This window comes from Mesoplodon densirostris, chromosome 2, assembly GCF_025265405.1.
Source record: "Mesoplodon densirostris isolate mMesDen1 chromosome 2, mMesDen1 primary haplotype, whole genome shotgun sequence".
Lineage (NCBI taxonomy): Eukaryota > Metazoa > Chordata > Mammalia > Artiodactyla > Ziphiidae > Mesoplodon > Mesoplodon densirostris.
The window spans coordinates 76,659,132-76,685,557 of record NC_082662.1 but is presented as its reverse complement, the minus strand read 5'-3'; the positions used below and the strand labels follow the sequence as shown (position 1 = coordinate 76,685,557).

At 40.0% G+C, this 26,426-nt stretch overlaps 1 protein-coding gene across 1 annotated transcript in view; it reads right to left on the bottom strand.

The window, feature by feature from the left end:
- Nucleotides 1-24,645, bottom strand: part of DNAI3 (dynein axonemal intermediate chain 3) — a 71,727-nt gene extending 47,082 nt beyond the window's left edge. Inside the window, exons 1-8 of the mRNA XM_060119660.1 lie at nt 24,642-24,645; nt 21,450-21,631; nt 20,751-20,855; nt 18,050-18,199; nt 16,796-16,995; nt 11,334-11,450; nt 1,535-1,725; nt 652-776 (exon numbers count right to left, since the gene is read on the bottom strand). Coding sequence (XP_059975643.1) covers nt 652-776; nt 1,535-1,725; nt 11,334-11,450; nt 16,796-16,995; nt 18,050-18,199; nt 20,751-20,855; nt 21,450-21,631; nt 24,642-24,645 — 1,074 coding nt within the window. The remainder of the gene's footprint in view (nt 1-651; nt 777-1,534; nt 1,726-11,333; nt 11,451-16,795; nt 16,996-18,049; nt 18,200-20,750; nt 20,856-21,449; nt 21,632-24,641) is intronic.
- Nucleotides 24,646-26,426: the final 1,781 nt, after the last annotated feature.

Genomic DNA, 26,426 nt, shown 5'->3' with positions numbered 1-26,426 from the left:
CTAAGCAGAACTCATCTTGAGCAGATATTGGAAATTGAACACTGCGGGGGCAAACCCAGCCTTTAGCCTTATTTTATTTGGACTGCTGTATTTTGGTTTGGTTTTAGCTGAGCTATTTAAAAACTGGGAGATCACACACAAAATTGCTGGATTCTCTTGACAAATGGGACCACCTGGCAAGGAGAGCAGAAGAGTCCCCATGGATGGGCTGGGTACCCTCTAGGGCCACAGTCCCCACCATTCCCCACTGTCTCCCACACAGTCATCTTTACTCATTACCATCTCCTACTGGTGATCCTTGGAATCAAGGAAATCCATGTGAAACTAAAATCTCTTTGCATTTGAACAGTTAGTACCTAAATAAAGTCCATAAAAGAGTTTGCTCTTTAAAATCAATTGAACATTCCTCTTACAATGTTTTTTTTTAAAAATAACATGTTGATTTGTTCAATATATCTTTTCAATAAACTAAGTGTAAACTTAAATTTTGCTCAACTTGAATGATGACAAATTCTGAATTGAAGAAAGCCTATCTTTATAGGGGTTTACAACATTAAGTGATTATAAAGTATTTTGCAATTAAAACTGCTAAAGATGTGTGAAAGTAGTAGTTAAAATTTTTAGAACATGTGGATGACTCTCCTTCATTACCTGAGGATGTATGGGATCGGAGAAACTCCAGAAAAGAATCAGTGATGGTTGCAGCAATAGTTTACCAGAAAAGTGGACCCTCTCTTCAAAGGAGAGTCGTACAGCCACCGACACAGCTATTAGCCCTGATAGAAACACAACTAGAAATTAAAATCTGCAGCAACTGTGCATGGAGAAGTGTTTTTAAGTTTTGTTTTCCTACACAGTCACTGTTCATTTCCATTTTGATGAAACTTGTGTAAAAATATTCTACAGGAGACCAAGAGTGTTTTTAGAGCTCTACTGTCTAATACGTTGGTTGCCAGTAGCCATGTGTCACTTATTTAGCACTTGAACTGTGGCTGGACCAAATTGAGATGTTCACAAAATAAACAATGAACGTTGAAGACTTAGCAAGGAAAAAAGATGTGTTGTGTTTCTTTTTTTGTTTTTGTTTTTGTGAGGAGAGGGCCAATGTTGGGCAGGAAAGGAGGAAGAAAGAGGGCACAAATGGCTCTGTCCATGGATCCACCCTCACACATTCCTATCCCCTTGGCTGCTGAGCTCTTTAAAGGAGGTGTATCTCCTAGCCTGCTCAGTAAGTTGAGAGTCAGGGGGAATGAAGTTCCAGATTTGGCGTTGCACCAGCTGGGTGACCTGAGCCTGTCACTTTCCTGAGAGCTCTGGTCCTCTCCTTATAAAGTAGAGACCACAATGTGGTCCCACAAGGTAGCTGGGAGGACACATGATGGAGAGAAGGTGCAGAAAGTGCTTGGCAGGTGCCTGCACTCAGGAATGGAAGTTGTCTCATGGAAAGTGAGCTAGTTTGCAATTCTACATATAAAAACAACAGATTATTTCAATGTCATCCCAGAATGGAATCCCTGTCATGATTCTGCCTCACCATAGATGACCGGATGCCAGGAGACACAGGTGATCATCTTCTCCGTTAGGTTATGCAGGTCAGTAAAGGACTGGTACTCTTTCAGGTGGGTATCAGTCTTGTCCCCAAAGGTGCCTTCTTCTGCTGCCAGGCTTTTCCAGTCATTAATAAATGTATTCATGATTTCATTTTGCTGCAGGGCTATTTCAACACTATTTTGTAAAAGAAAAAAAAAGGAATCAAGACATTGGATTTTAGTATTCAGTGATACGTCTTTCAGCAGCTCCTCCTGCTTCATTTATACTGAAAGAAAAAGTATTCTCAATTGTATTTGGTAACTAATGATTAATCCTGTGTGAAATAAATGACTTAAGAGAAAAAAAATTCAAGATAGTGTGCTACTCAGACCATCTTCTAGTGCCAGGAAGTTGTTAGCTGACAGCCTCTAGCATCATCATAACTTGCCTCAGTTTCCCAGTCATGCTCTATCCCAGTCAATGACTGAGCACGGTGGGGGGACCTGCAAGATGGCGGAGGAGTAAGTCGTGGAGATCACTTTCCTTGCCACAAATACATCAAAAACACATCTAAATGTGGAACAACTCCTACAGAACACCTACTGAATGCCAGCAGAAGACCTCAGACTTCCCAAAAGGCTAGAAGCTCCCCACAACATACATGGCCGAGTGGCCAACAGCATCTTGATACTCCGGCTGGGTGTCAGGCCTGAGCCTCTGAAGTGGGAGAGCTGAGTTCAGGACATTGGTGTACCACAGGCCTCCCAGCCCCACATAATATCAATCGGCAAGAGCTCTCCCAGAGATCTCCGTCTCAATGCTAAGACCCAGCTCCACTCAACGACCAGCAAGCTACAGTGCTGGACACCCCATGTCGAACAACTAGCAAGACAGGAACACAACCCCACCCATTAGCAGAGAGGCTGCCTAAAATCATACTAAGTTCACAGACACCCCAAAACACACCACCAGACGTGGTTCTGCCCACCAGAAAGACAAGATACAGCCTCATCCAGCAGAACACAGGCACCAGTCCCCTCCACCAGGAAGCCTACACAACCCATTGAAGAAACCTTACCCACTGGGGGTAGACACCAAAAACAATGGGAACTATGAACAAGCAGCCTGCTAAAAGGAGACCCCAAACACAGTAAGTTAAGCAAAATGAGAAGACAGAGAAATATGCAGCAGATGAAGGGGCAAGGTAAAAACCCACCAGACCAAACAAATGAAGAGGAAATGGGCAGTCTACCTGAAAAAGAATTCAGAGTAATGATAGTAAAGATGATCCAGAACCTTGGAAATCGAATGGAGAAAATACAAGAAATGTTTAACAAGGACCTAGAAGAACTAAAGAGCAAACAAACAAGGATGAACAACACAATGAATGAAATTAAAAATTCTCTAGAAGGAATCAATAGCAGAATAATTGAGACAGAAGAATGGATACGTGACCTGGAAGATAAAATAGTGGAAATAACTACTGCACAGCAGAATAAAGAAAAAAGAATGAAAAGAATTGAGGACACTCTCAGAGACCTCTGGAACAACATTAAACACACCAACACTCGAATTATAGGAGTCTCAGAAGAAGAAGAGAAAAAGAAAGGGACTGAGAAAATATTTGAAGAGATTATAGTTGAAAACTTCCCTAATATGGGAAAGGAAATAGTCAATCAAGTCCAGAAAGCACAGAGAGTCCCATACAGGATAAATCCAAGGAGAAACATGCCAAGACACATATTAATCAAACTATCAAAAATTAAATACAAAGAAAAAATATTAAAAGCAGCAAGGGAAAAGCAACAAATAACATACAAGGGAATCCCCATAAGAAGGGTGTGGCAGGACATATATAAAGTGATGAAAGGGAAAAATCTACAACCAAGATTACACAGCAAGAATCTCATTCAGATTCAACAGAGAAATTAAAACCTTTACAGACAAGCAAAAGCTAAGATAGTTCAGCACCACCAAACCAGCTTTACAATAAATGCTAAAGGAATTTTTCTAGGCAGGAAACACAAGAGAAGGAAAAGATATACAATAACAAACCCAAAACAATTAAGAAAATGGTAATAGGAACATACATACGAATAATTACCTTAAATGTAAATGGATTAAATGCTCCAACCAAAAGATACAGACTGGCTGATTGGATACAAAAACAAGACCCATATATATGCTGTCTGCAAGAGACCCACTTCAGTCCTAGGGACACATGCAGACTGAAAGTGAGGGGATGGAAAAAGATATTCCATGCACATGCAAATCAAAAGAAAGCTGGAGTAGCAATTCTCATATCAGACAAAAGACTTTAGAATAAAGACTTTTACAAGAGACAAAGAAGGACACTACATAATGATCAAGGGATCAATCAAAGAAGAAGGTATAACAATGGTAAATATTTATGCATCCACCAGAGGAGCACCTCAATACATAAGGCAAATGCTAACAGCAATAAAAGGGGAAACTGACAGTAACAAAATCATCGTAGGGGACTTTAACAACCTACTTTCACCAATGGACAGATAATCCAAAATGAAAATAAATAAGGAAACACAAGCTTTAAATGACACATTAAACAAGATGGACTTAATTGATATTTATAGGACATTCCATCCAAAAACAACAGAATACACTTTCTTCTCAAGTGCTCATGGAACATTCTCCAGCATAGATTATACCTTGGGTCACAAATCAAGCCTTGGTAAATTTAAGAAAATTGAAATTGTATCAAGTATCTTTTCCAACCACAACGCTATGAAACTAGATATCAATTACAGGAAAAAATCTGTAAAAAATACAAACACATGGAGGCTAAACAATACCCTACTAAATAACCAAGAGATCACTGAAAAAATCAAACAGGAAATCAAAACATACCTAGAAACAATAGACAATGAAAACCCGAGGACCCAAAACCTAAGAGATGCAGCAAAAGCAGTTCTAAAAGGGAAGTTTATAGCAATACAATACTACCTCAAGAAACAAGAAACATCTCAAATAAGCAACCCAAACTTACACCGAAAGCAATTAGAGAAAGAAGAACAAAAAAACACTCAAAGCTAGAAGAAGGAAAGAAATCATAAAGATCAGATCAGAAATAAATGAAAAAGAAATGAAGGAAATGATAGCAAAGATCAATAAAATTAAAAGCTGGTTCTTTGAGAAGATAAACAAAATTGATAAAACATTAGCCAGACTCATCAAGAAAAAAGGGGAGAAGACTCAAATCAACAAAATTAGAAATGAAAAAGAAGTAACAATTGACACTGCAGAGAAAACAAAGGATCATGAGAGATTACTACAAGCAACTATATGTCAATACAATGGACAACCTGGAAGAAATGGACAAATTCTTAGAAAAGCACAACCTTCTGAGACAGAACCAGGAAGAAATAGAAAATATAAAGAGACCAATCACAAGCACTGAAATTGAAACTGTGATTAAAAATCTTCCAACAAACAAAAGCCCAGGACCAGATGTCTTCACAGGTGAATTCTATCAAACATTTAGAGAAAAGCTAAGACCTATCCTTCTCAAACTCTTCCAAAAAAAAGCAGAGGGAGGAACACTCCAAAACTCATTCCTTGAGGCTACCATCACCCTGATACCAAAACCAGACAAGGATGTCACAAAAAAAGAAAACTACAGGCCAATATCTCTGATGAACATAGATGCAAAAATCCTCAACAAAATACTAGCAAACAGAATCCAACAGCACATTAAAAGGATCATACATCATGATCAAGTGGGGTTTATCCCAGGAATTCAGGGATTCTTCAATATATGCAAAGCAATGTGACAAACCATATTAACAAATGGAAGGAGAAAAACCATACGATCATCTCAATAGATGGAGAAAAAGCTTTCAACAGAATTCAAAACCTGTTTATGATAAAAACCCTCCAGAAAGTAGGCACTGAGGGAACTTACCTCAACATAATAAAGGCCACATATGACAAACCTACAGCTAACATCATTCTCAATGGTGAAAAACTGAAACCATTTCCACTAAGATCAGGAACAAGACAGGGTTTCCCACTCACACCACTATTATTCAACATAGTTTTGGAAGTTTTAGCCGCAGCAATCAGGGAAGAAAAAGAAATTAAAGGAATCCAAATCAGAAAAGAAGTAGGAAAATTGTCACTGTTTACAGATGACATGATAATATACAAAGAGAATCTTAAAGATGCTACCAGAAAACTACTAGAGCTAATCAATGAATTTGGTAAAGTAGCAGAATACAAAATTAATGCACAGAAATCTCTGGCATTCTTATACACTAATGATGAAAAATCTGAAAGTAAAATCAAGAATACTCCCATTTACGATTGCAACAAAATGAATAAATACCTAGGAATAAACCTACCTATGGAGACAAAAGACCTGTATGCAGAAAACTGTAAGACACTGATGAAAGAAATTAAAGGTGATACAAACAGATGGAGACATATACCACGTTCTTGGGTTGGAAGAATCAACATTGTGAAAATGACTATACTACTCAAAGCAATCTACAGATTCAGTGCAATCCCTATCAAACTACCAATGGCATTTTTCACAGAACTAGAACAAAAAATTTCACAATTTGTGTGGAAACACAAAAGACCCTGAATAGCCAAAGCAATCTTGAGAAAGAAAAACGGAGCTGGAGGAATCAGGTTCCTGGACTTCAGACTATACTACAAAGCTACAGTAATCAAGACAGTATGGTCCTGGCACAAGAAAAGAAATATAGACCAATGAAACAGGATAGAAAGCCCAGAGAAAAACCCACGCACCTAGGGTAAACTAATCTATGACAAAGGAGGCAAGGATATACAATGTAGAAAAGACAGCCTCTTCAATAAGTGGTGCTGGGAAAACTGGACAGCTACATGTAAAAGAATGAAATTAGAATACTCCTTAACACCATTCACAAAAATAAACTCAAAATGGATTAAAGACCTAAATGTAAGGCCAGACACTATAAAACCCTTAGAGGAAAACATAGGCAGAACACTCTATGACATAAATCACAGCAAGATCCTTTTTGACTCACCTCCTAGAGAAATGGAAATAAAAACAAAAATAAACAAATGGAACCTAATGAAACTTAAAAGCTTTTGCACAGCAAAGGAAACCATAAAGAAGATGAAAAGACAACCCTCAGAATGGGAGAAAGTATTTGCAAATGAAAAAGGATTAATCTCCAAAATATACAAGCAGCTCATGCAGCTCAGTATTGAAAAAACAAACAACCCAATCCAAACTTGGGCAGAAGACCTAAATCGACATTTCTCCAAAGAAGATATACAGATTGCCAACAAACACATGAAAGGATGCTCAACATCATTAACCACTGGAGAAATGCAAATCAAAACTACAATGAGGTCTCACCCCACACCAGTCAGAATGGCCATCATCAAAAAATCTACAGGGCTTCCCTGGTGGCGCAGTGGTTGAGAGTCCACCTGCCGATGCAGGGGACACGGGTTCGTGCCCTGGTCCGGGAGGATCCCACATGCCATGGAGTGGCTGGGCCCGTGAGCCATGGCCGCTGAGCCTGCGCATCCGGAGCCTTTGCTCCACAACGGGAGAGGCCACAACAGTGAGAGCCCTGTGTACCCACAAAAAAAAAAAAAAAAAAATCTACAAACAATAAATGCTGAAGAGGGTGTGGAGAAAAGGGAACCCTCTTGCACTGTTGGTGGGAATGTAAATTGATACAGCCCCTATAGAGAACAGTATGGAGGTTCCTTCAAAACCTAAAAATAGAACTACCATATGACGCAGCAATCCCACTACTGGGCATATACCCTGAGAAAGACATAATTCAAAAAGAGACATGTACCACAATGTTCATTGCAGCTCTATTTACAATAGCCAGGAGTTGGAAGCAACCTAAGTGTCCATCAACAGATGAATGGATAAAGAAGATGTGGCACATATATACAATGGAATATTACTCAGCCATAAAAAGAAATGAAATTGCGTTATTTGTAGTGAGGTGTATGGACCTAGAGTTGATCATACAGAGTGAAGTACATCAGAAAGAGAAAAACAAATACTGTATGCTAACACATATATAAGGAATCTAAAAAAAAAAAAAGGTTCTGAAGAACCTAGTGGCAGGACAGGAATAAAGACGCAGACGTAGAGAATGGACTTCAGGACATGGGGAGGTGGAAGGGTAAGCTGGGACGAAGTGAGAGAGTAGTATTGACATATATATACTACCAAATGTAAAATTGATAGCTAGTGGGAAGCAGACTCATAGCACAGGGAGATCAGTTCCGTGCTTTGTGTCCACCTAGAGGGGTGGGATAGGGAGGGTGGGAGTGAGACGCAAGAGGGAGGGGATATGGGGATATATGTATACGTATAGCTGATTCACTTTGTTATATAGCAGAAACTAACATACACTGTAAAGCAATTATACTCCAATAAAGATGTTAAAAAAAAAAACTTAAAACAAAAAGACTGAGCATGGCCGCTGCGGGCACAAGGGCCTGCCAGTTCTGTCCCTGGCAGGACACCTCCAACAGGTCATCTTCCTCTGCAGCTTCCTGTTGGGTTGGCTGAGAGTTTGTCTGAAGCTCTCCCTGTTCAATCCTGCTTCCCTCCCCTTTATTTTTCACAGTGAACTTCTCAGTAAACTTCTACTTTGAACTTGATCTCATTTGCTTTTTGAAAACTCCAAACTGATAGAAAAGGCAATTTTCTTAGCCATATTCAGTACCAAATGATCATGTATACTAATTATTGTATTTGCATATATATAATTATTATATTAATATATATAATAATTATACTATATACAATTTAAAACAACAAATAAGGCATTCTCAAGGGGAGATTTGGAATTTAGAAGTGTGTGTGTGTGTGGGGGGGTGGTTTTAGCTGTCACAGTGTCTGGGAGGTGCTAATGTGTTTAATTCTATTACTAAACCTCCCACAATGCATAAGACAGTCCCTAAAATGAAGAATTATCCTGCTAAAAATACTAACATTGCTCTTTTAAAAAACAATCTTGGTGCTCTTCTTAGTCTAGGGAACTTGGCTTGACAAGTTCCTGTTTTATAAGTTACTATAATGTTTATTGTCCCTTTATATGTTTAGGCTTGAAAGCTCAGCCCCCTCCCAAGGCCTCTAGGAGCTTTCGCATAATTAGAATGCCACCCAAGGTTTTACCCTAATGACTGAATGTCTAAACAACTTGGTTTTTTAATAAATATAGTAAGTTGAAAGTGGTTTTCAATTATGAATTTCCTAAAATAAGAAAAAAACCCTTTATTTAGATAATTAAATATAAGCAGTAAATATCCTAATAGATATTCCTAACATATTATATAAGGGTACCATTTAATACCTGTGTCATTAATCATTACACTACCATTCACTGCGTAATTGAATACTCTTTGGGCTAAATTCTTCTTGTACTTCATCTTTCAAACTAGATGCATTTCCTAGGACCGGCAGCATCAGCATGACCTGGAGCTGTTAGAAATGCAAAGCGGCAGGCTCCACCCCAGACCTACTTAGTCAGAACCTGCATTTTAACAAGATGCCCAGGTGGTTCATAAGCACATTAAAGTTTGAACAACCCTGTGTTTGAACAACCCTGAAAAACCCTAGGAACAACCCGGAGCTTCAAGGTTTAAGCCCAGTTTCAAGTAGAAGCATTTGTTAGCATTTTCAAAATTATTTCTTTCTGTTTCAGCCTGAACTGTCTTCACAAGGGAGAAGTGAAAACAGCACCTTTTCTCTGGTTTCCTGTTTCTTGATTTTGGTGCACTCTACCACGTGGTTCCTGAGAGTGATGAACTGGAGGCTGGCAAAGCTTGTTGTCTGAGTGAAAGCCCATGGGTATCACTGTTTTTTTAACCCCCAAACGAACATTTCTTAGTTGCTTTGAGAATCCTCTTGAAGTTTCTCTCTCTCCTCTCAGATCATTTTCTTCTTTTGCAAATAATGCTTGCCTTAGGTTTGTTCTGGACAAAATTCTATGAGAAGGAAAGAACTCATTTCTAAAAGAGCTCTCTTCCAGAACAAAACAAGGCTTATTCTAGTCTTAAAAAATTAAGTAAACCTTAAACAGTTCTAGAGTGGGAAGCATGGCTGTGATGTAAATGTGGTTTCTTATTTATTCTTGGCCAATGCTGTTAAAATTCCTGTATCAATTTTCCTCTTTCTTCTTATAGTTCTGGCTCCTCCTTCCCACAGCTCAAGGAGGGAATTATGAAGCTGTTCACCATCCCTCTCCTTATAAGCTTGGCAATTGAAAGGGAAGAATAAAAGCCCACGTCTGAAGATAATACAGGGACTTCCCTGGTGGTCCATTGGCTAAGAGTCCATGCTCCCAATGCAGGGGGTCTGGGCTGGATCCCTGGTCAGGGAACTAGATTCCACATGCATGCTGAAACTAAGGATCCCGCATGCCCGCGTGCCACAACAAAGATCCGGCTTGCCACAACTAAGACTCAATGAAGCCAAATAAATAAATATTTAAAAAATAAATAAAGATAATACACAATGTAGATAATTGAGAATTGGCTATAGACCATTTATTCCTTTGAAATTGACTGTACATAGACAGAGCTCATTTTTAATGTCCTTAGGAAAAATTTTAATAATTACTTAATTTTGATATGAGGAAAAGAAACCTCAGGTTTTCTGGTTTCTTTCTAATTGTCTACATAGGAAAAACTATAGCACACATGCTGTAAGTGAGTGGCAAATAGTTAATAAGCTCTCTTTGAATAATTAGTGAATTTTTGAATCAGATTCTCTCTAGGCATAGGTAACAACTTTTGAGAGTTGTTGGAATTTTCTTTTTTTTTTTAACCTCTTTATTAGATTATAATTGCTTTACAATGTTGTGTTAGTTTCTGCTGTACAACAAAGTGAATCAGCTATATGTATACCTATATCCCCCTCCCTCTTGGGCCTCCCTCCCACCCTCCCCATCCCACCCCTCTAGGTCATCACAAGGAATTTTCAAGACATTTAATCTTAAAATGTTTTCTTAAAAATAAAAATAAAAGAGCTTAACTTGGGCTGTATATGAACTTGTCTACCAAATCTTTAATTTTGGGAGGAAATGGTAACCAACCTATTGGTACAACTGGTAGACATGTCCACCATTGGCTCCACTTATCTGAACTCTGATATCAACTTGATGAGACCTTCAAACTCTTTCTCTGGTTTAGAAGTCCCCAGGGTCTGCCTAGGGCCTGAATATGAGTGTAGGGGGCATTTTAAAAACACCTCTCTTTCAGGGCCAGTAAGAGTGGCAGCAACACAGGGATTAGAGATAAGGGTGACATATCCAAAAATTACATCTGAACTGACTTCAGATTCTCATTTAAAAGGTATTTTTGTAAATTCCTATCATCATGGTAATGATCATCCTCAACATCCACAACATCCTCACCTTTGTAATCCTGTAAAAATCAGTGAAGCTAAGAAGGGGACTGAGGAGTGAAGAAAAAGACTTAAATAAAGGAAACCATGGTAAATAAATGTTAATTTTCCGTTAGGAAAACATCCTCACATGTTCAACTATATACACCTTCTAGGCTGACACCGTTTGGTGTGGCCCTAGCTTAGAAGGTCTACCATGTTGCTTAGCAATAGAAGGGAAAGAAAGACTGAGAATCTGTAGAATGTGTCACATGCTCATGAGTATCTGATAACTGTCTTCATGCTTTCTATCTGTACACCAGGTATAGAGTTGTTTTTTAAGACCTATTATTATAAGTAAACATATACATTTTATGTTTTTTCTTTTAATTTAATATACAATTTTTACCTTATAGACACATTGTTAAGAAACTCAGTCAAAGCCTTTGATTGTCCCAGTGCCTCTTTTTCTTCTTCCGAAAATTCTCTTGGATAATATTGTGTAGTAGCATTTTTGGGATATGTCCTAATAGATTGAAAGACATAGAATACCAAAAGTTAGATCAAAGACAAGCAAATACAGGTCATAACAGGGCAAAGATTTTTCTCTGTGACCATATTAGGATATTATTTTATACTTAAATTCTACATATTGAATTTTTTCTTTATCCTAGACAACTGATGTTGGCTGCCATTCGAAGTATTTTTGAATTTCTCTTTGACATAATCAACAAGCTCTTTATTGTAAAAAAAAATATTTATCTATCATTTTAAACTTACAGAAAAGTTGTAAGAAGGGTATAAGAAATTCCCATACATTCTTTACCCAGATTCATTAATTATTAACATTTTGTCACATTTGTGTATCATTCTTTCTTCATTTCATTAAATCAGTGTTCCTCAACCAGTGCGACCCTGTTCCATCTTCTCAATCCAGGAATACTTGGTAATGTCTGGAAACAATGTTGGCTGTCACAACTGGGAAGAGCTCCTGGCATCTAGAGGGTAGAGCCCAGGGATGCTAGAGTGAATAAGGCAGCTCTCCCACAACAGAGAATTATCCAGCCGGTAGCGTTGAGGTTGAGAAACTCTCCTCTAAATATAAAAAACCTGGAACAAGTTACATTTTGGCAGTAATGGCAGCACCATCTCTGGGAGAAAGCTTATTCCATCCAGTCCGCTCTCAGTGTTCACCTCCACCCTTGAACACAACACATTGTATTGTACCTTTGGGCTTTGTCAGTCTCACCCACTAGACTGAATGAGCTCCTTGATCTTAGGGTGTGGGGCTGTAGAAAGATCATATGGCAAGTCCTTAAGAGAGTGCACTCTGGTGACAGGCTGCCTGGCTTTGAAGCCTGGTTCTATCACTTACTAGCTATGTGACCCTGAGCTAATAATTTAACCTCTCTGTGCCTGGTTTTTCATCCCTAAAAGAAATTCTGAAAGTCCCTAGCTCACAGTGTCATTGTAAGGATTGAATGTGTTAATAGATGCAAAGCTTTTAAAACAGTGCCTAGGACATTTTAAGTGCTCAAAAAAATTAGGTTGTATTTAACCTGTGTTGTTGAGCAAATGTCAGGAAAACGTCTCTGAGAGGCAAGTATATTAATGGAGAGTAATCAAACAGAGCAGTAAAGAGAGTTTTGTTTATATTTAATTGAACAATTCATTCTTTTTTCCCTGCCTAGATCAGTATCCATAGCAGAAGACAGAGTGATGGAAAGAAAGAATGTTGGTGCTGAAACCAGAGACTTGGGTTCAGATCTTAGTGTCACCTTTTATTTTCTATCCCACAGTAGTACCCTCCAGGTAGGATTAAGTAAGAAATTATATGGTGCCTGGTGGTTTCATCAAAGTAGCAATATGACTGAGTAACTCTTATTTTTTAAAATGTGATTTGTTTTATTGTTCCTCAGCAGATCTATTCATTATTGCTTTAAATTTAAATTATGTTCTAAACATTTAGCTTTCATTTTTAACTTCTTTTTGCCTTAGTTTCCTTATTTGTAAAATGGAGATGGTGCCTACCTCAGAGGGCAGTTGTGAGGATTAATTGAGTTGATATGTGCAAAGTATTGATACTTAGAAGAATGCCTGGTATGTGGTAAGGACACTGTAAACATTTGCTTTCATTGTCATTACTTTTTGATCCTCATCTTTGATTTTGTTTTTTTACTTCTTCCATCACAATCATATATCCCATCTTTTCCACCTAATTTCTGATCTTAGTAAGTGGTACCAGCATTCTCCCAAGTCACCTGGATTTGAACCATTTGAATTCCCTTTGATTTACTCCTCCCACCACCCCACTTTGTGGGTCAAGACCTGCCACTATTTCTCATCTATTCCCTCCATCTACATAGAAATAACTGTTCATCATTATCAGTCAACATTCATTGAGAGCCTAATAAATCTAGAGTCCTGTGGTTAGGGTCCCTGTCGTTAGAAGTTCACTCTCCTTTTCTGAGTCTACCTCCTGAGTCTACCCTAGCTGACTCATTCTTTTCACTTTTCTGCACCCTGGTAGAAAAATAGAAATCTCTAGTTGTCTTTACTAAGAAAATTTTCTCAAAATCTAAGCTTCTTTTGTACTAATGAATCACCTCTCTCTTTCCTATCTTACCCTCACTTCTTGGTGTTTAATGATCTTTGATGTCCTAATTCTCTGCCAAGACTTGACTACCAATCCTTGCCTTTCTCTTCATCTCTTTTGGTTTGGCCTGTCTATCTGCCTCCCTGGTTTCTGACCTGTGTCTTGTCCTGACCCCTGGTATCTATGTACATGTGCTCTAACTTTAATATTACGTTTTCATGGTTCCTGATCCTTTGGTTCACAGAGATCTGAAAAGCATGTTTTGTACTATGGTCCACACTGAGGACCCACGATTCTCCTGGTCACAGCCTCTGTCACTGTATATTTCATGGCTCTTCTCTAAACATTGAACTCAAGTCAGTGACTCTGCACATTCTTCCTTAACTTGGTCCTTCTCCTCCTCCTTCCCTTCCTTGGTTCCCTTTCCCCCTCCATTTAATACGTATGTGCCAGGAACTGTCCTAGGAGTTGGGGATATAGAAGTAAACAAAATAGACAAAGTTCCAGTCTCATGGAGCTTCAGTTCTAAGTGGTGGTCAGGTGAAGGTGAGAGAAGAGAGACAATGCTTGGTGAATTCAAGGAACAAGGAAGCCAGTGGGGCTGGAATGGATGAACAAGGGGAATTGTGGGTAATGAGGGTAGAGGGGCAGATGGAATTTAGATCACATGAAGCCTTGTAGGTTCCTTCAGGATGGGAAGCCATAGGAGGGTTTTTGTCAGTGACGTGATATGACTTGCATTTTAACAGGATTAGTCTGGCTCTTCTATGAAGAACAGAATGTAGGAGGGAAAGGATGGATGGAGAAAGCCCAGTTAGGGTGCATTCCAGTAATCCAGGCAAGAGATGATCATGGCTTGATCCAAGGTGATAGAAGTGAATATGTTTTGAAGATAGACCCAAGAAAATTCAAGGTTTGGGGTCTGAGTAATTACAAGAAGATGAGTGCCATTTACTGAGATGAGGAAGATTCAGAGAGTTTCAGGTTTGAAAATAGAAAATCAGAAGTTTGTTGTTGGGCATGTTAACTTTGAGACACCTATTAGATACTTAAGGAAGCAGATGAATAAATGAGTGTAGAGTTCAGGGGAGAGATTGAGGTTGAAGGTATAGATTTAGGAGCCACCAGCAAACAGATAATAGGTAACACCACAGGAATGAATACATTCACCCAGGGGTTAAGCGTAGTTAGAGAAAACATCAAAAGGAGTTAGCTTTGGGGTCCTTTAATACTTAGAAATTGGAAGGAGAAGGATCCAGTAAAAGAGACTGAGAAGGAGCTGCCAGTGAGTTAGGAGGGGTACACTGAGTATTGCCCATAAGCCAAGAAGGAGAAATAGTCAACCATGTTAAATACCGCTGAGAAGCGGAGAAAGAGGGTGTCTGAAAATGGGATTAGGTGATCAGACCACTGCAGGTCTTTGGTGACTTTGTTAAGACTAGAGTGGGCTCAAGGCAGAATGGAAGAGGAGGTGCAACTAGAGAATGTGGAAAACTGCTGTGAGGAGTTTTGTTGTTAAGAAAAAGAAGAAAAAGAAAAAAAAAAGCAGAGAAAGTAGCTAATAGCCAGAAAGGTTGAAGCAGTTTTTTGTTTGTTGGCTTTAATGATGGGAGTTACAGCATTTTGTATTTATATATGTCTCCTCTCCCCCCTCTCTTCTTGGTTTGCTGACACCACCTTACTTTACCTGGTTTAGTTACAGTAGATTCCCATTTGGCCAATCTCAACTCCAGGGTTTTTTTTTTTTTCCCTCTGCACTCCAATACATACTGCCTGGCTCATCTTACTTTAATAGCTTTAATCTTGCCTCTCCCTTGCTTCAGACCTTGCCAAAATTCCCTATTGTCTGCCATAGAGAATCTGCTTGTCTCTGCTGCTCCCTCCACATTACCCAGGCCGGTCTCCTTGTGGTCCCATGCAGACTCTGTTCATCCCACCCCCTAGATGTTCAGGTCATTTAAAAAAATCTGGGATGTTTTCCCTTTCTCTATGTCTCCAAATCATATTCAACATTTGTAGCTTATCTTTTATAGATCTAAAATTATTTCAAAATAACTTTTTTTAATCCTAAAAAATATGCATAGATTAGCTAAATATGTCTTCAGATTTATACAACATTCAAAGCCGAGCTCAAGTCCCCAAAGCATTCCCTCAGCCATCAATTTTACATCAATTCATTCACTGGATAAATTTTAAGTAAATTACAAATTTAATTAATCATTTGTAGCCTCAAAGTGCTCAGGATCTAAGGCAGACAGGTGAGCAGATGAATAAAATATGGGTCATCAGTGCTATAATAAAGATACCTCTAAGCTCTAGTGGGAACCCAGAGGAGAGAGTGATAAGTTCTACCTGGAGTTTCCAGGAAATCACAGAGGAGGGGGTACTGAACTGGAACTTAAAGGGTGAAGAAGGGTGGATAAGGTAGTGAAGGGCATTTTATGCAGAGGAATAGCAAGGGCAAAGGCAGGAAAACGTGGAAGAGCAGGTATTCTGGGAGCTAGAAGTAGCTCATAGGCTAGAGCACAGAGGGCTTGCTTAGGAACAGGGCTGGACAGGCAGACAGTGCCTTGTCATGAAGGAAGGAGGACCTTATATGTCATCCTAACGGCTCTGGATGAGATGGGGAGACATGGAAGAGATTTGGGCAGTCGTGAAGTAAAACAATCTGATTTGGTACGTAAGAATGATCACTTAGGCAGTAGAATAGACAAGTTAGAAGGTGATGGTCATATTTCAGATGAGATGACCAGGTCCCCTTCTCTGAGAGCAGTACTATAGTTATTAAGAACGTTGCTCATTTTCCCACTTCATAATCTTTACAGTCTTATATACTTGTATTTCATTTTCCTAGTAAGATTGTTAAAAGGCATTGTTGCCTATAATTAGATCTTGAGCTGAATTACTCTGTGGAGATCTGGCATCACTGTCATTGCGTTTTTTTTTTTGTTTTTTTTTTTTTTGTTTTTTTTTTTTTTGCTGTACGCGGGCCTCTCACCGCTGTGGCCTCTCCCGTTGCGGAGCACAGGCTCCGGACACACAGGCTCCGTGGCCATGGCTCGCGGGCCCAGCCGCTCCGCGGCATGTGGGATCCTCCGGGATCGGGGCACGAACCCGTGTCCCCTGCATCGGCAGGCGGACTCCCAACCACTGCGCCACCAGGGAAGCCCTGTCATTGCGTTTTTATTATACAGATCTCTCAAAGTAATCATGGATGTTGCTGGATTTTACCACAATTGCCTTTGAAAATACATATAAATTCATCGCATACTTACCATCTTGTCTGAGTACTTGTGTCCTTGATTTTGGGGACTACTTGCATGCCAACATCTCTCTCAAGTTGCTTAAGGGTAAAATTTTTATCTGGGTAGGCTGTACATTCAATATAGGCATCTTTTACACTGGAAGCATTCTGGTCACTGAACTTAACTGGGGCACCAAATTCACTTCGTTTTCGAGAAATCATATATGTAATCTGCAACACATGTAAGCAGTACAGGAAACAATCGAGTCTCTGGAGAAAAATGATGTGTGGCCTACAACACGGGTGCTCTGCCCACATCCTCTTGGACCCCTTTGTGTACTTTCTGTGCACCTTTCCAGGTCCTTTTGCTCTCTGTTCCCACAGCCACCAGCCACCTACCTCTCTTCGGTGGAGGATGCTCTAGAGCTACAAGGACCACTTTGCCTGAAGGTACAAAGAACAGGAAGTGACTGGCAGTTTATATCCAGGCCAGCAATGGACTGGTGGGAGACATATGTAAGCCCATCTCTTTTGCTTCTGTTTGGGACAACTCTGAGGTATAATTTACACTCCAGAGTTCCCTAGAGGTGCAGGCTGAAGCCTTCACTCTGCCAGACTTTTGCCTGAGAGTGCACCCTTACAGGGCTTCTGTCTCGGTCCTGCTGCTTTCCTATTCTCTTATGGGGCCCTTTCATAATAAATCACTTGCACACGATTGCTCCTCTCAGGGGCTGGTGTGGGAATGCCACTTTGTTAGTTTCCTAGGGCTGCTGTAACCACATACCACAGACTAGGTAGCTTAAAGCAACAGGAATTTATTCTCTCTTGGTTGTGGAGGCTGGAAGTCTGAACTAAGGTGTTGGAGGGTTGGTTCCTTCTGAGATGGAATCTGTTCCCTGCCTGCTCCCAGCTTCTGATGTGACGGCCAGCAATCCTAGGTGTTGCTTGGCTTGTGATACATCACTCCAATTTCTGCCTCCGTCTTCCATGGCGTTCTCCCTGTGTCTCTGTGTTTTCAAAAGAGTGTCTTCTTATAATGACGCCTGCCCTATTGGATAAAACTCCCCTTACTTCCTTTCTGAGGTACTGGGGTTTAGGACTTCAACTTATCTTTTGGAGGGAGACACAGGCCAGCCCATAACACCCCCCTAAGACAGTGACCATTCTTCTATCAAAAAAAGCCATATCCCTGCAGCAAACACAGCAAACCACACTGATCCCTCGGGGATATGTGTTGCTCAGCTATAGGGAGGTGATGGCTAGACATCATATTCAAGCTGCTGACCTCTTTTGTGGATTCTTTAACCGATTCTTCCTCAATTTCTTTTTCACTGCCCAAAGAAACCCATGGTTTAGAGATAGGTGGCTTATAAATATATATATCTTCAGGAATATGCTCTTTATATTCTTCTTGTTCTTCTGGAACTTCTGGAGGCTGCAATAAAATAAATAGGATTCTAAAATATATTACCAGGGCTTCCCTGGTGGTGCAGTGGTGAAGAATCCGCCTGCCAATGCAGGGACACAGGTTCGAGCCCTGGGCTGAGAAGATCCCATGTGTCGTGGAGCAACTAAGCCCGTGCCCCACAACTACTGAGCCTGCATTCTAGAGCCTGTGAGCCACAACTGAAGCCCGCACTCCTAGAGCCCATGCTCCACAACAAGAGAAGCCACCGCAATGAGAAGCCCGCACACCGCAAAGAAGCATAGCCCCCGCTCACTGCAACTAGAGAAAGCCCGTGCGCAGCAACAAAGACTCAATGCAGCCAAAAATAAATAAATGAAGTAAATAATAATAAAATTAAAAAAATAATATATTAAAAAAATGATAAAATAAAATATATTACCAGAAGAAAACCTATGGTTACCAAAGGAAAAGGGGGGGGAATAAATTAGGAGGTGGGATTAACATATATACACTACTGTATATAAAATAGATAACCAACGAGGACCTACTGTATAGCACAGGGAACTCTACTCAGTATTTTGTAGTAACCTATAAGGGAAAAGAATCTGAAAAAGAATATATATGTATACATATATATACATATGGATATAAAACTGAATCACATTGCTGTACACCTGAAATTAACACAGCATTGTAAATCAACTATACTTCAATTAAAAAAAAGAGTTAAGTTCAGCAAATATATATGCATATTACCAAATTTAGGTTATAATTACACATGTATATTTTGCAATAAACTTTGTTTTTATATAAATTCATTAAGCTCTTCCTTATTATTTTTCTTCTTTGTTGGTTCATGCTTTTCAACTATGAGAAGGAAACTATGCAAAAAAAAAAGGAAGAATGACAAAAAAGAAAGAGATCAAGGATATAGAAAGAAGATGAAAGAATCAAGAGGGGAGAGGAAAAAAAGGAAAAGTGTGATCAGAAAAAAGCATTTACTGTATGCCTTTAAGAATATGGAATGCTAAAACTTGATAAAATATAAAACTAATTTTCTCTGATTTCATGAAATGTTTTTCTGATGAGAGGGTTATATGTATGAATAAATATGATATCCATTAAATTATAAAGAGCAAATGTTTTTTAAACCAAGATGTCCACAAGAAGATATACAGACAGATAAAGATATAGATACAGATACAGATATAGATATATAGATGTTCACTGCTACTTTATTCATAATAGTGAAAAAATGGGCAACCAAAATGAATATCAATAGGGAAAAGGGTCGATATATTTTGGTATAGCCAGAAGATAAAATCTCATAAAACAGTTGCAATGAACAAACTCAATCTACATGTATATGATTTTAAATGTATCAACATGAATAGATCCTAGAAGTTTACAATTTGGTGAAAAACAAAAGTTGCAAAACAAGTTGTATAATATAATTTTATGTAAATTTTAAATGAATAAAACAATAAAATGTATTATTTGTGGAGCATACATGCATGGTAACAGTATGAAACCATGGACAGAAGACTATATAACAACCTTAGAATAATAGTTCCTTATAGAGAGAAGTTAGAAAAATTGAATTAAGGAGGATATAAGAGATAGTGAAACATTATCTCTTATATTTTATTTCCTTTCAAAAGAATTTGAAGTAAATATGATAAAATAGTAACGTGTTAATTCTGAGTGGTGACTGTATAGATATTTGTTTCATCATCTGTGCTTTTCTATACACTTGAAATATTTCACCATAATAAAAAAATTAAAACACAGAAAAAAGCAATCATAAAAATAAAACTGAAAATGTTAAGGCTAACTGAGAAATTATTTCAAATGTAAAAAGTGTTCAATATTTTTAAATGCTATGGCTTTCCTTTATTTTTCTTGCTTATTGGACAACCACACAAACCCCTCTGTCTCCCTCAGTTTGACCAAACCTCCCCATGAGGATGCCAGACCGGAAGGCAAGTGTCAGAAGTCTGTTGCCTTTCAAGACCACTTTGAACACAACACCCCGAAGGTGAACTGACTTCCTTTCCTTGGAAACTACCATTCTTTTATATTCTGCTTATCTTTGACACCCTGTTCCCCTCAACTGCCCACTGACCAAGTTGTCCTTTAAAAATTTTGCTTTTAAATAATCATAGCAAAAATTTATGGAGCACTTAGCTTTGTGCCAGGCACTATACAAAGGGCTTTACCTGCATCGGCCCATTTAATCTTCACAACAGCCCTATTGGTGCCACCGTTTTGCAGATGAGAGGTTCAGTAGCTTACCCAAAGTCATGGTGATGGCAAGAGGAGAAGCAGGAATATGGGCCAAGGAGTGGCGAGAGCAGTGGTACTCCAGATTTGTTGTTTCCAGTCCCACTGGGTAAATGAAGGGCAAATAAGTAGAGTATCTGCTACCCTGAGATGTCTGAGTTAGCTCACCCTTACCCCACCTACTCTAGGCCCCAGGGAATCAGAGCTGAACAAGAATAATCATGACCATGTCTGGGGTTCCCCCAGAGGTACTGCTTCCTTCTGACAATCAACAGATTGCTTAGGGTGTGCTTACATTTAAATAGTTTTCCTTGCCCTCTTCAGTTCCAATAAGATAAAAGTTAAGTCCATATTTGAAGTCTTTGTCGTAAACAAGGAGAAGCTCATCTCCAGGATATTCCTGCAAAAATATAATCAAAAAAGAAGGTTAATGTTCAGTAGTCACTCAGTTTATTCAGATTTGACACAAAATTAATATTTCTTTAATCAATCAAGCATAGAAGATAACCACAGTGCTAACCTATGGTTAATAACCCCAAATTGCAAGGTTATTTTATTAACTTACAAAAGCTCTTAAAACACAACGCTTCCAGGGAAACTTACCATGCAATTTTATTTCTAACAGGAAAAAAAGGAAGCATTCATTTTATTTGGTATTGTGCTCTGTAGCATGTTTGTGGACAAATCAGGACTAAAATTATGAATTAAACAATTAAAGCAGTATGGGAAAATAAAGGTAGGTTCCCTTTCTAGTTAAAATTGGGCAAGGATGAGCTTTTCTGGGTGTGGAGTAAGACAAAATGTCACAGATAGGAGTTTGCTTTTCACAAAGGGTCATCAAGAAGGATTCCCAAGGAGGGATGGGCAAGCTAGCATTTGCCCAAAGTAATGGGAAATGCCAGATTTGAACTCAGAAATCTCTCCAACTTTTGTGATTATGTATCAGGAACCTCTTGAAGTAGAACTGAAAAATAAAGAGGGATACTGTACTTACCTGAATAATTTTTTTGACTGGGTAGAAATCAGATACCGCACCTCTGTTTTCAAAGTCTGCAAAAATATCTTCTTTTTTGATAAGTTTATAAGGTTGTTCATCTGTGACATCTTCATTTATTCTGCAGTTAAATATCTCCTGGGTCTTGTTAGTTAACACTAAAGGATAAATTTCTGGATGACCTGGGAAAGGCAAAGTGGAATTTGGACATTAAATATAACCATTTAAAATATTAACACTAGGAAACATGCAATTGTTTGCTTTAAATAATTGCCTTGGTTAAAATTTTAAAAGACTTTAAAATCATTGTTCATATTTTTTTTTTTTTTTTGCAGTACGCGGGCCTCTCACTGTTGTGGCCTCTCCCGTTGCGGAGCACAGGCTCCGGACGCGCAGGCTCAGCGGCCATGGCTCACGGGCCCAGCCGCTCCGCAGCATGTGGGATCTTCCCGCACCAGGGCACGAACCCGTGTCCCCTACATCGGCAGGCGTACTCTCAACCACTGCACCACCAGGGAAGCCCCCATTGTTCATATTTTTAAAGTAAGTTTATCCATTATAAAAAATGTCAACAAATGAACTTATTTACAAAACAGAAACAGACTCACAGACTTAGAAAACAAACGTATTGTTACAAAAGGGGAAATGTGGCAGCAGGGAGGGATAAACTGGGAGTTTGGAATTGACATATACACACTACTATACTTAAACTAGATAACCAACAAGGACCTACTGTATAGCACAGGGAACTGTACTCAATATTCTATAATAACTTCAATGGGAAAAAAATCTGAAAAAGAATAGATATATGTATATGTATAACTGAATCACTTTGCTGTACACCTGAAACTAACACAGCATTGTAAATCAATTATACTCCAATATAATATTAAAAAAAATTTTTTAATGTCAAAAAGATAAAAAGATGAAAATAACAATTACCCATAATTCTCTCTCTCAAGAGAGAACCTCTATTAATCGTTTGCTCTATTTCCTTCCAGTCACTCCATATATAGTATCTTAAATGAAATTCTAAATCCTGCCTTTCATATTTACTATTATGTCACTAGAATTTTACTATGACATTATATAATTTTTCTAATGCATCATTTTATTTTTATTTATTTTTTTATTATTGTTTTTTTGTGTGTGGTAAACGGGCCTCCCACTGCTGTGGCCTCTCCCGTTGCGGAGCACAGGCTCCGGACACGCAGGCTCCGGACGCACAGGCTCAGTGGCCTTGGCTCATGGGCCCAGCTGCTCCGCGGCACGTGGGATCTTCCCGGACTGGGGCACGAACCCGCGTCCCCTGCATTGGCAGGCGGACTCTCAACCACTGCGCCACCAGGGAAGCCCACATCATTTTAAATTAATGTAATTATATAGCATAATTTTTAACTGTTCTGTTGGTAAGCATTACATTTTTTCTCATTTGTTTCTAGTGATTATAAATAACTCTACAAACAAATATATAGTTTATAGACTTTTATCACATTTCAAATTATTTTCTTAGGTTTTAAAAAAAATTTTGTGTGTGGTTTAACATTATATTTTAAATCTGAAAGACAAAGGTCAAATTCTCAAAACTAATACTTAAGATCTAATGAATAACAAAAGTATAAGAACCAAGACAGTTATATATGATGAGAATGTACAGAAATGGCCTGAATGACAGTTGAAAATAGCAGTTCATATTTTTTTTTCAGTTATACATATATCTGTTCTTTTTCAAATTATTTTCCCAGGAGAGGTTTTAAAAGTGAAATTATTGGTTCAAAGGTATTATCACCATCTTAGGCTCTATCAAACCTGTATTGCTCTCCTAAAACACCTCCTCCCTCACCCCTTCACCTGTTGCTCTCTCTCATCAGATGACCCTGCTTCCTCTCACAGAGAAAATTCTGTGTCTGTACAGCAAAGAATCCTGGGATGTCCTGCAGCCCTGCCCACCAGCTCATCAGCACAGGCCCCGTCTTTCTGCCCTTCCCTCCGGTTCGAAGACTTGCCTGCCCCTCTCCACCCTTCTCAGCCCATCAACTCTTCCTCTCCCGTCAACCTTTCCTACCTCTGTGCTGTTTGCCCTCAGCATGCTGATTTGTTCAATGGTCTCCCATTTTAAAGAAACCTTCCCTTGACCCTAGATAGGTACCTCTGCTCCCTAGGGCTCTTTTTCAGTCAAACTTGTTATTCAGTTCTTCATACTTTTTTAAAAAAATTAATTTATTTACTTTTGCCTGCGTTGGGTCTTCGTTGCTGTGCACGGGCTTTCTCTAGTTGCGGCGAGCGGAGGCTACTCTTCATTGCGGTGCGCGGGCTTCTCATTGCGGTGGCTTCTCTTGCTGAGGAGCACGGCCTCTAGGGCAAGCGGGCTTCAGTAGTTGTGGTGCATGTGCTTAGTAGTTCCGTGGCATGTGGGATCATTCTAGACCCGGGCTCGAACCCGTGTCCCCTGCATTGCCAGGCGGATTCCTAATCACTGTGCCACCAGGGAAGCCCTAGGTCTTCACACTTTTAAGCTACTGACTTTCCAATTAGGTTGTATTAGTAAACCTGGAACTGGAGAGGAACCTCCCCTCCCTCTTCCCTCCTCTGGTTCCCCAGTCCCAGAATTGCCCTCAAAAGAGGAGGGAGGGGAGGTTCAACAGGCTTCCATTACTGTTCTTCCTGTCCCTTTGCCCCCCACCCCAGGTCAGTCCTGGGCAGCAGCAAGCCCTGGGACAGTGGATGGAAGAAGACAAGGTATCATTTTGCCTCAATCTTCTCTCTCAACCCTACTTCTCATTTTCTTATCCTTTTTATCACCATCAGCTTCTACCACCCCAGGTTCAGTTCTGCATTTATCCCCAGAACTCCCTCCCCCAACTCTATGCTCTGGGGGCCCCAGAACCCACTCCCATCCTCTCCAGGCCCCCCACACCTGGATGTCCCAACATCCTCCCTCCTACTGCTCAACAGGTGTGTCATCGAGGGGAAAAGTGCATGCAGCCTCTCAAGTAGGAATTTTGAGCTTATTTTCCCACAGAGACATTGACCCCTCGCCCTGGAAGCTCTATGATATGATTATTCAGGTGATTATTAGTGACTCTATGCATAACACTAATTATGTATGGAAATATATTCCAAATTGCAATCAGTTGGCATAATAAACAAACATTTGGAATACAAGTGGTTCATAAATTAGGGACAAATTGCCCATTTTTAGCTCCCCTTAAAATACTAACCCTAACACCTGCATGTAGAGGATGCTCAAAGGCAATTGGTTTTTTGTTGTTGTTGTGTGTTTGTTTGTTTGCTTCAGATCATATTTATTGTGGGGTTAGGGGTGGGGATCTTGGGGTTAGAGGGCAGCAACTGTGGCTGGCGGGATGAGCCGCTCTCGACGTGTCTGCAGGAGCTGTCCGGGTGTCAGGGACAGGATGGTCCAGGGCCAGAGGGCACGCAGGATCCCGGGGGTGCTTATGACAGGAAGCAGTGTGCTGGCGCCTGGGATGCGGGCGTCTCCAGAGCTTCATGCACAGCAGGGCCCCCAGCACGCCCTCAGTGGGGGGACCTCAGGGCCCAGATCCTGGTTGGTGGTGAGGCGGAGGTGACGCAGGGCAGCCACAGCCTCAGGGTCTGCCCCAAAACAGCTGTTGACTTGATTCACATGCAAGTTATCCTTTAAAATCGTACTGCCAGCCCGTAATTTGTAGAGTGTCCGATGCATAAGAGCCCTTGGAGTTTTGTCTTGGAAAACCACTAGGTGGAACTGTAAGACCCAAACTGAGCTGGAGCTGGAAAGGAGGTGGTTGCCCTTCATAAACAGAGGCGCTCACAAAGACCAGAAAGCTTCCTACCCTCCACGAAACGGGAAGGACACTGACAAAGATGGTGTTCTATGTCACCTGCTCCCACGAAACATACTTCAAATCCTACTGGCTGGATATGTGTCATAAAAATAATCCTTTTACACTAATTGGGCTTTTCCAAGGCAACTTTAATAGAGGATCTAACATGCCTTTATCTAGAAGTTAGCAGTAGTCGTAGCCTGTTTCTGGCTGGTGTCGGGAATCAGTAATAACTGCAGGCAACTAGTAGCCAATAGACTACACAGAACTCCTAGAGTCTAGTACCTCCGTGCCCTACCTGAACAATGGCCAGACTAAACAGAGCGAGGCCTGATGCTACTGGCCACCCCAAGGGTCTTTGGCTAAATTCAGTGTAAGAATTGTTGTTATTTAGGCCTTGAGGCCTGCACTGAAGATAACACTGTAGGTATATAACAATGAGGCTCTGGTGATTAGCAATGAGATGGGCTCTGGGCTCAGTTGTGCCTCCAGCAGAGTGGTCCAGGAGGGTGAGAAAGATGTTGGAGCAGAGGAGAAGGGCTGCAGGGCCTCCTGAAGCTTACAGAGGTCAGGAGTGCCTGCCATGAGGGCAAGACCTACTGGATAGGGGGCCAGGCCAGTGCAGTGAGTGAATAACAGTGTGAGTAAATAACAGCATGTTAATTATAGTAGCTTCTGTGAAGCACCTACTTACTGCCAGATGCTATTCTAAGCACATTGCATGGATTATTAATTCATTTACTCTTCATAACAACATTCAGAGGCTGCTCCTATAATTGTCTCCATTTTTTAGCTGAGAAAATTGAGGCCCACAGAGTCCAAGTAAGGTATCCAAGGTTGGGGGCTGGGAGTTAGAAAGAGGGGAGCTAGGATCCAAACCAAGGTCCCTGCACTGTAACTAGCAGGCCATACTTTCTCTCAAAAGTGTGAACACAGCAGAGCACAGGAGATGGTCCTCCTCCCCCTTCACACTGTATAGGATGCAGTGAATGGCAGTTATTCACCTAGTAGCCTGGTAGAGCAGGAGCTGAAGACAGACTCAAGCTCCACACAACTAACTAGCTCAGAATCCTGCTGTGCGTGCAAGGAAGAGGCCGGTGCAATATAAATCATAGGCCACACATCAGTTGTCCTGCATATTGAAACAGAG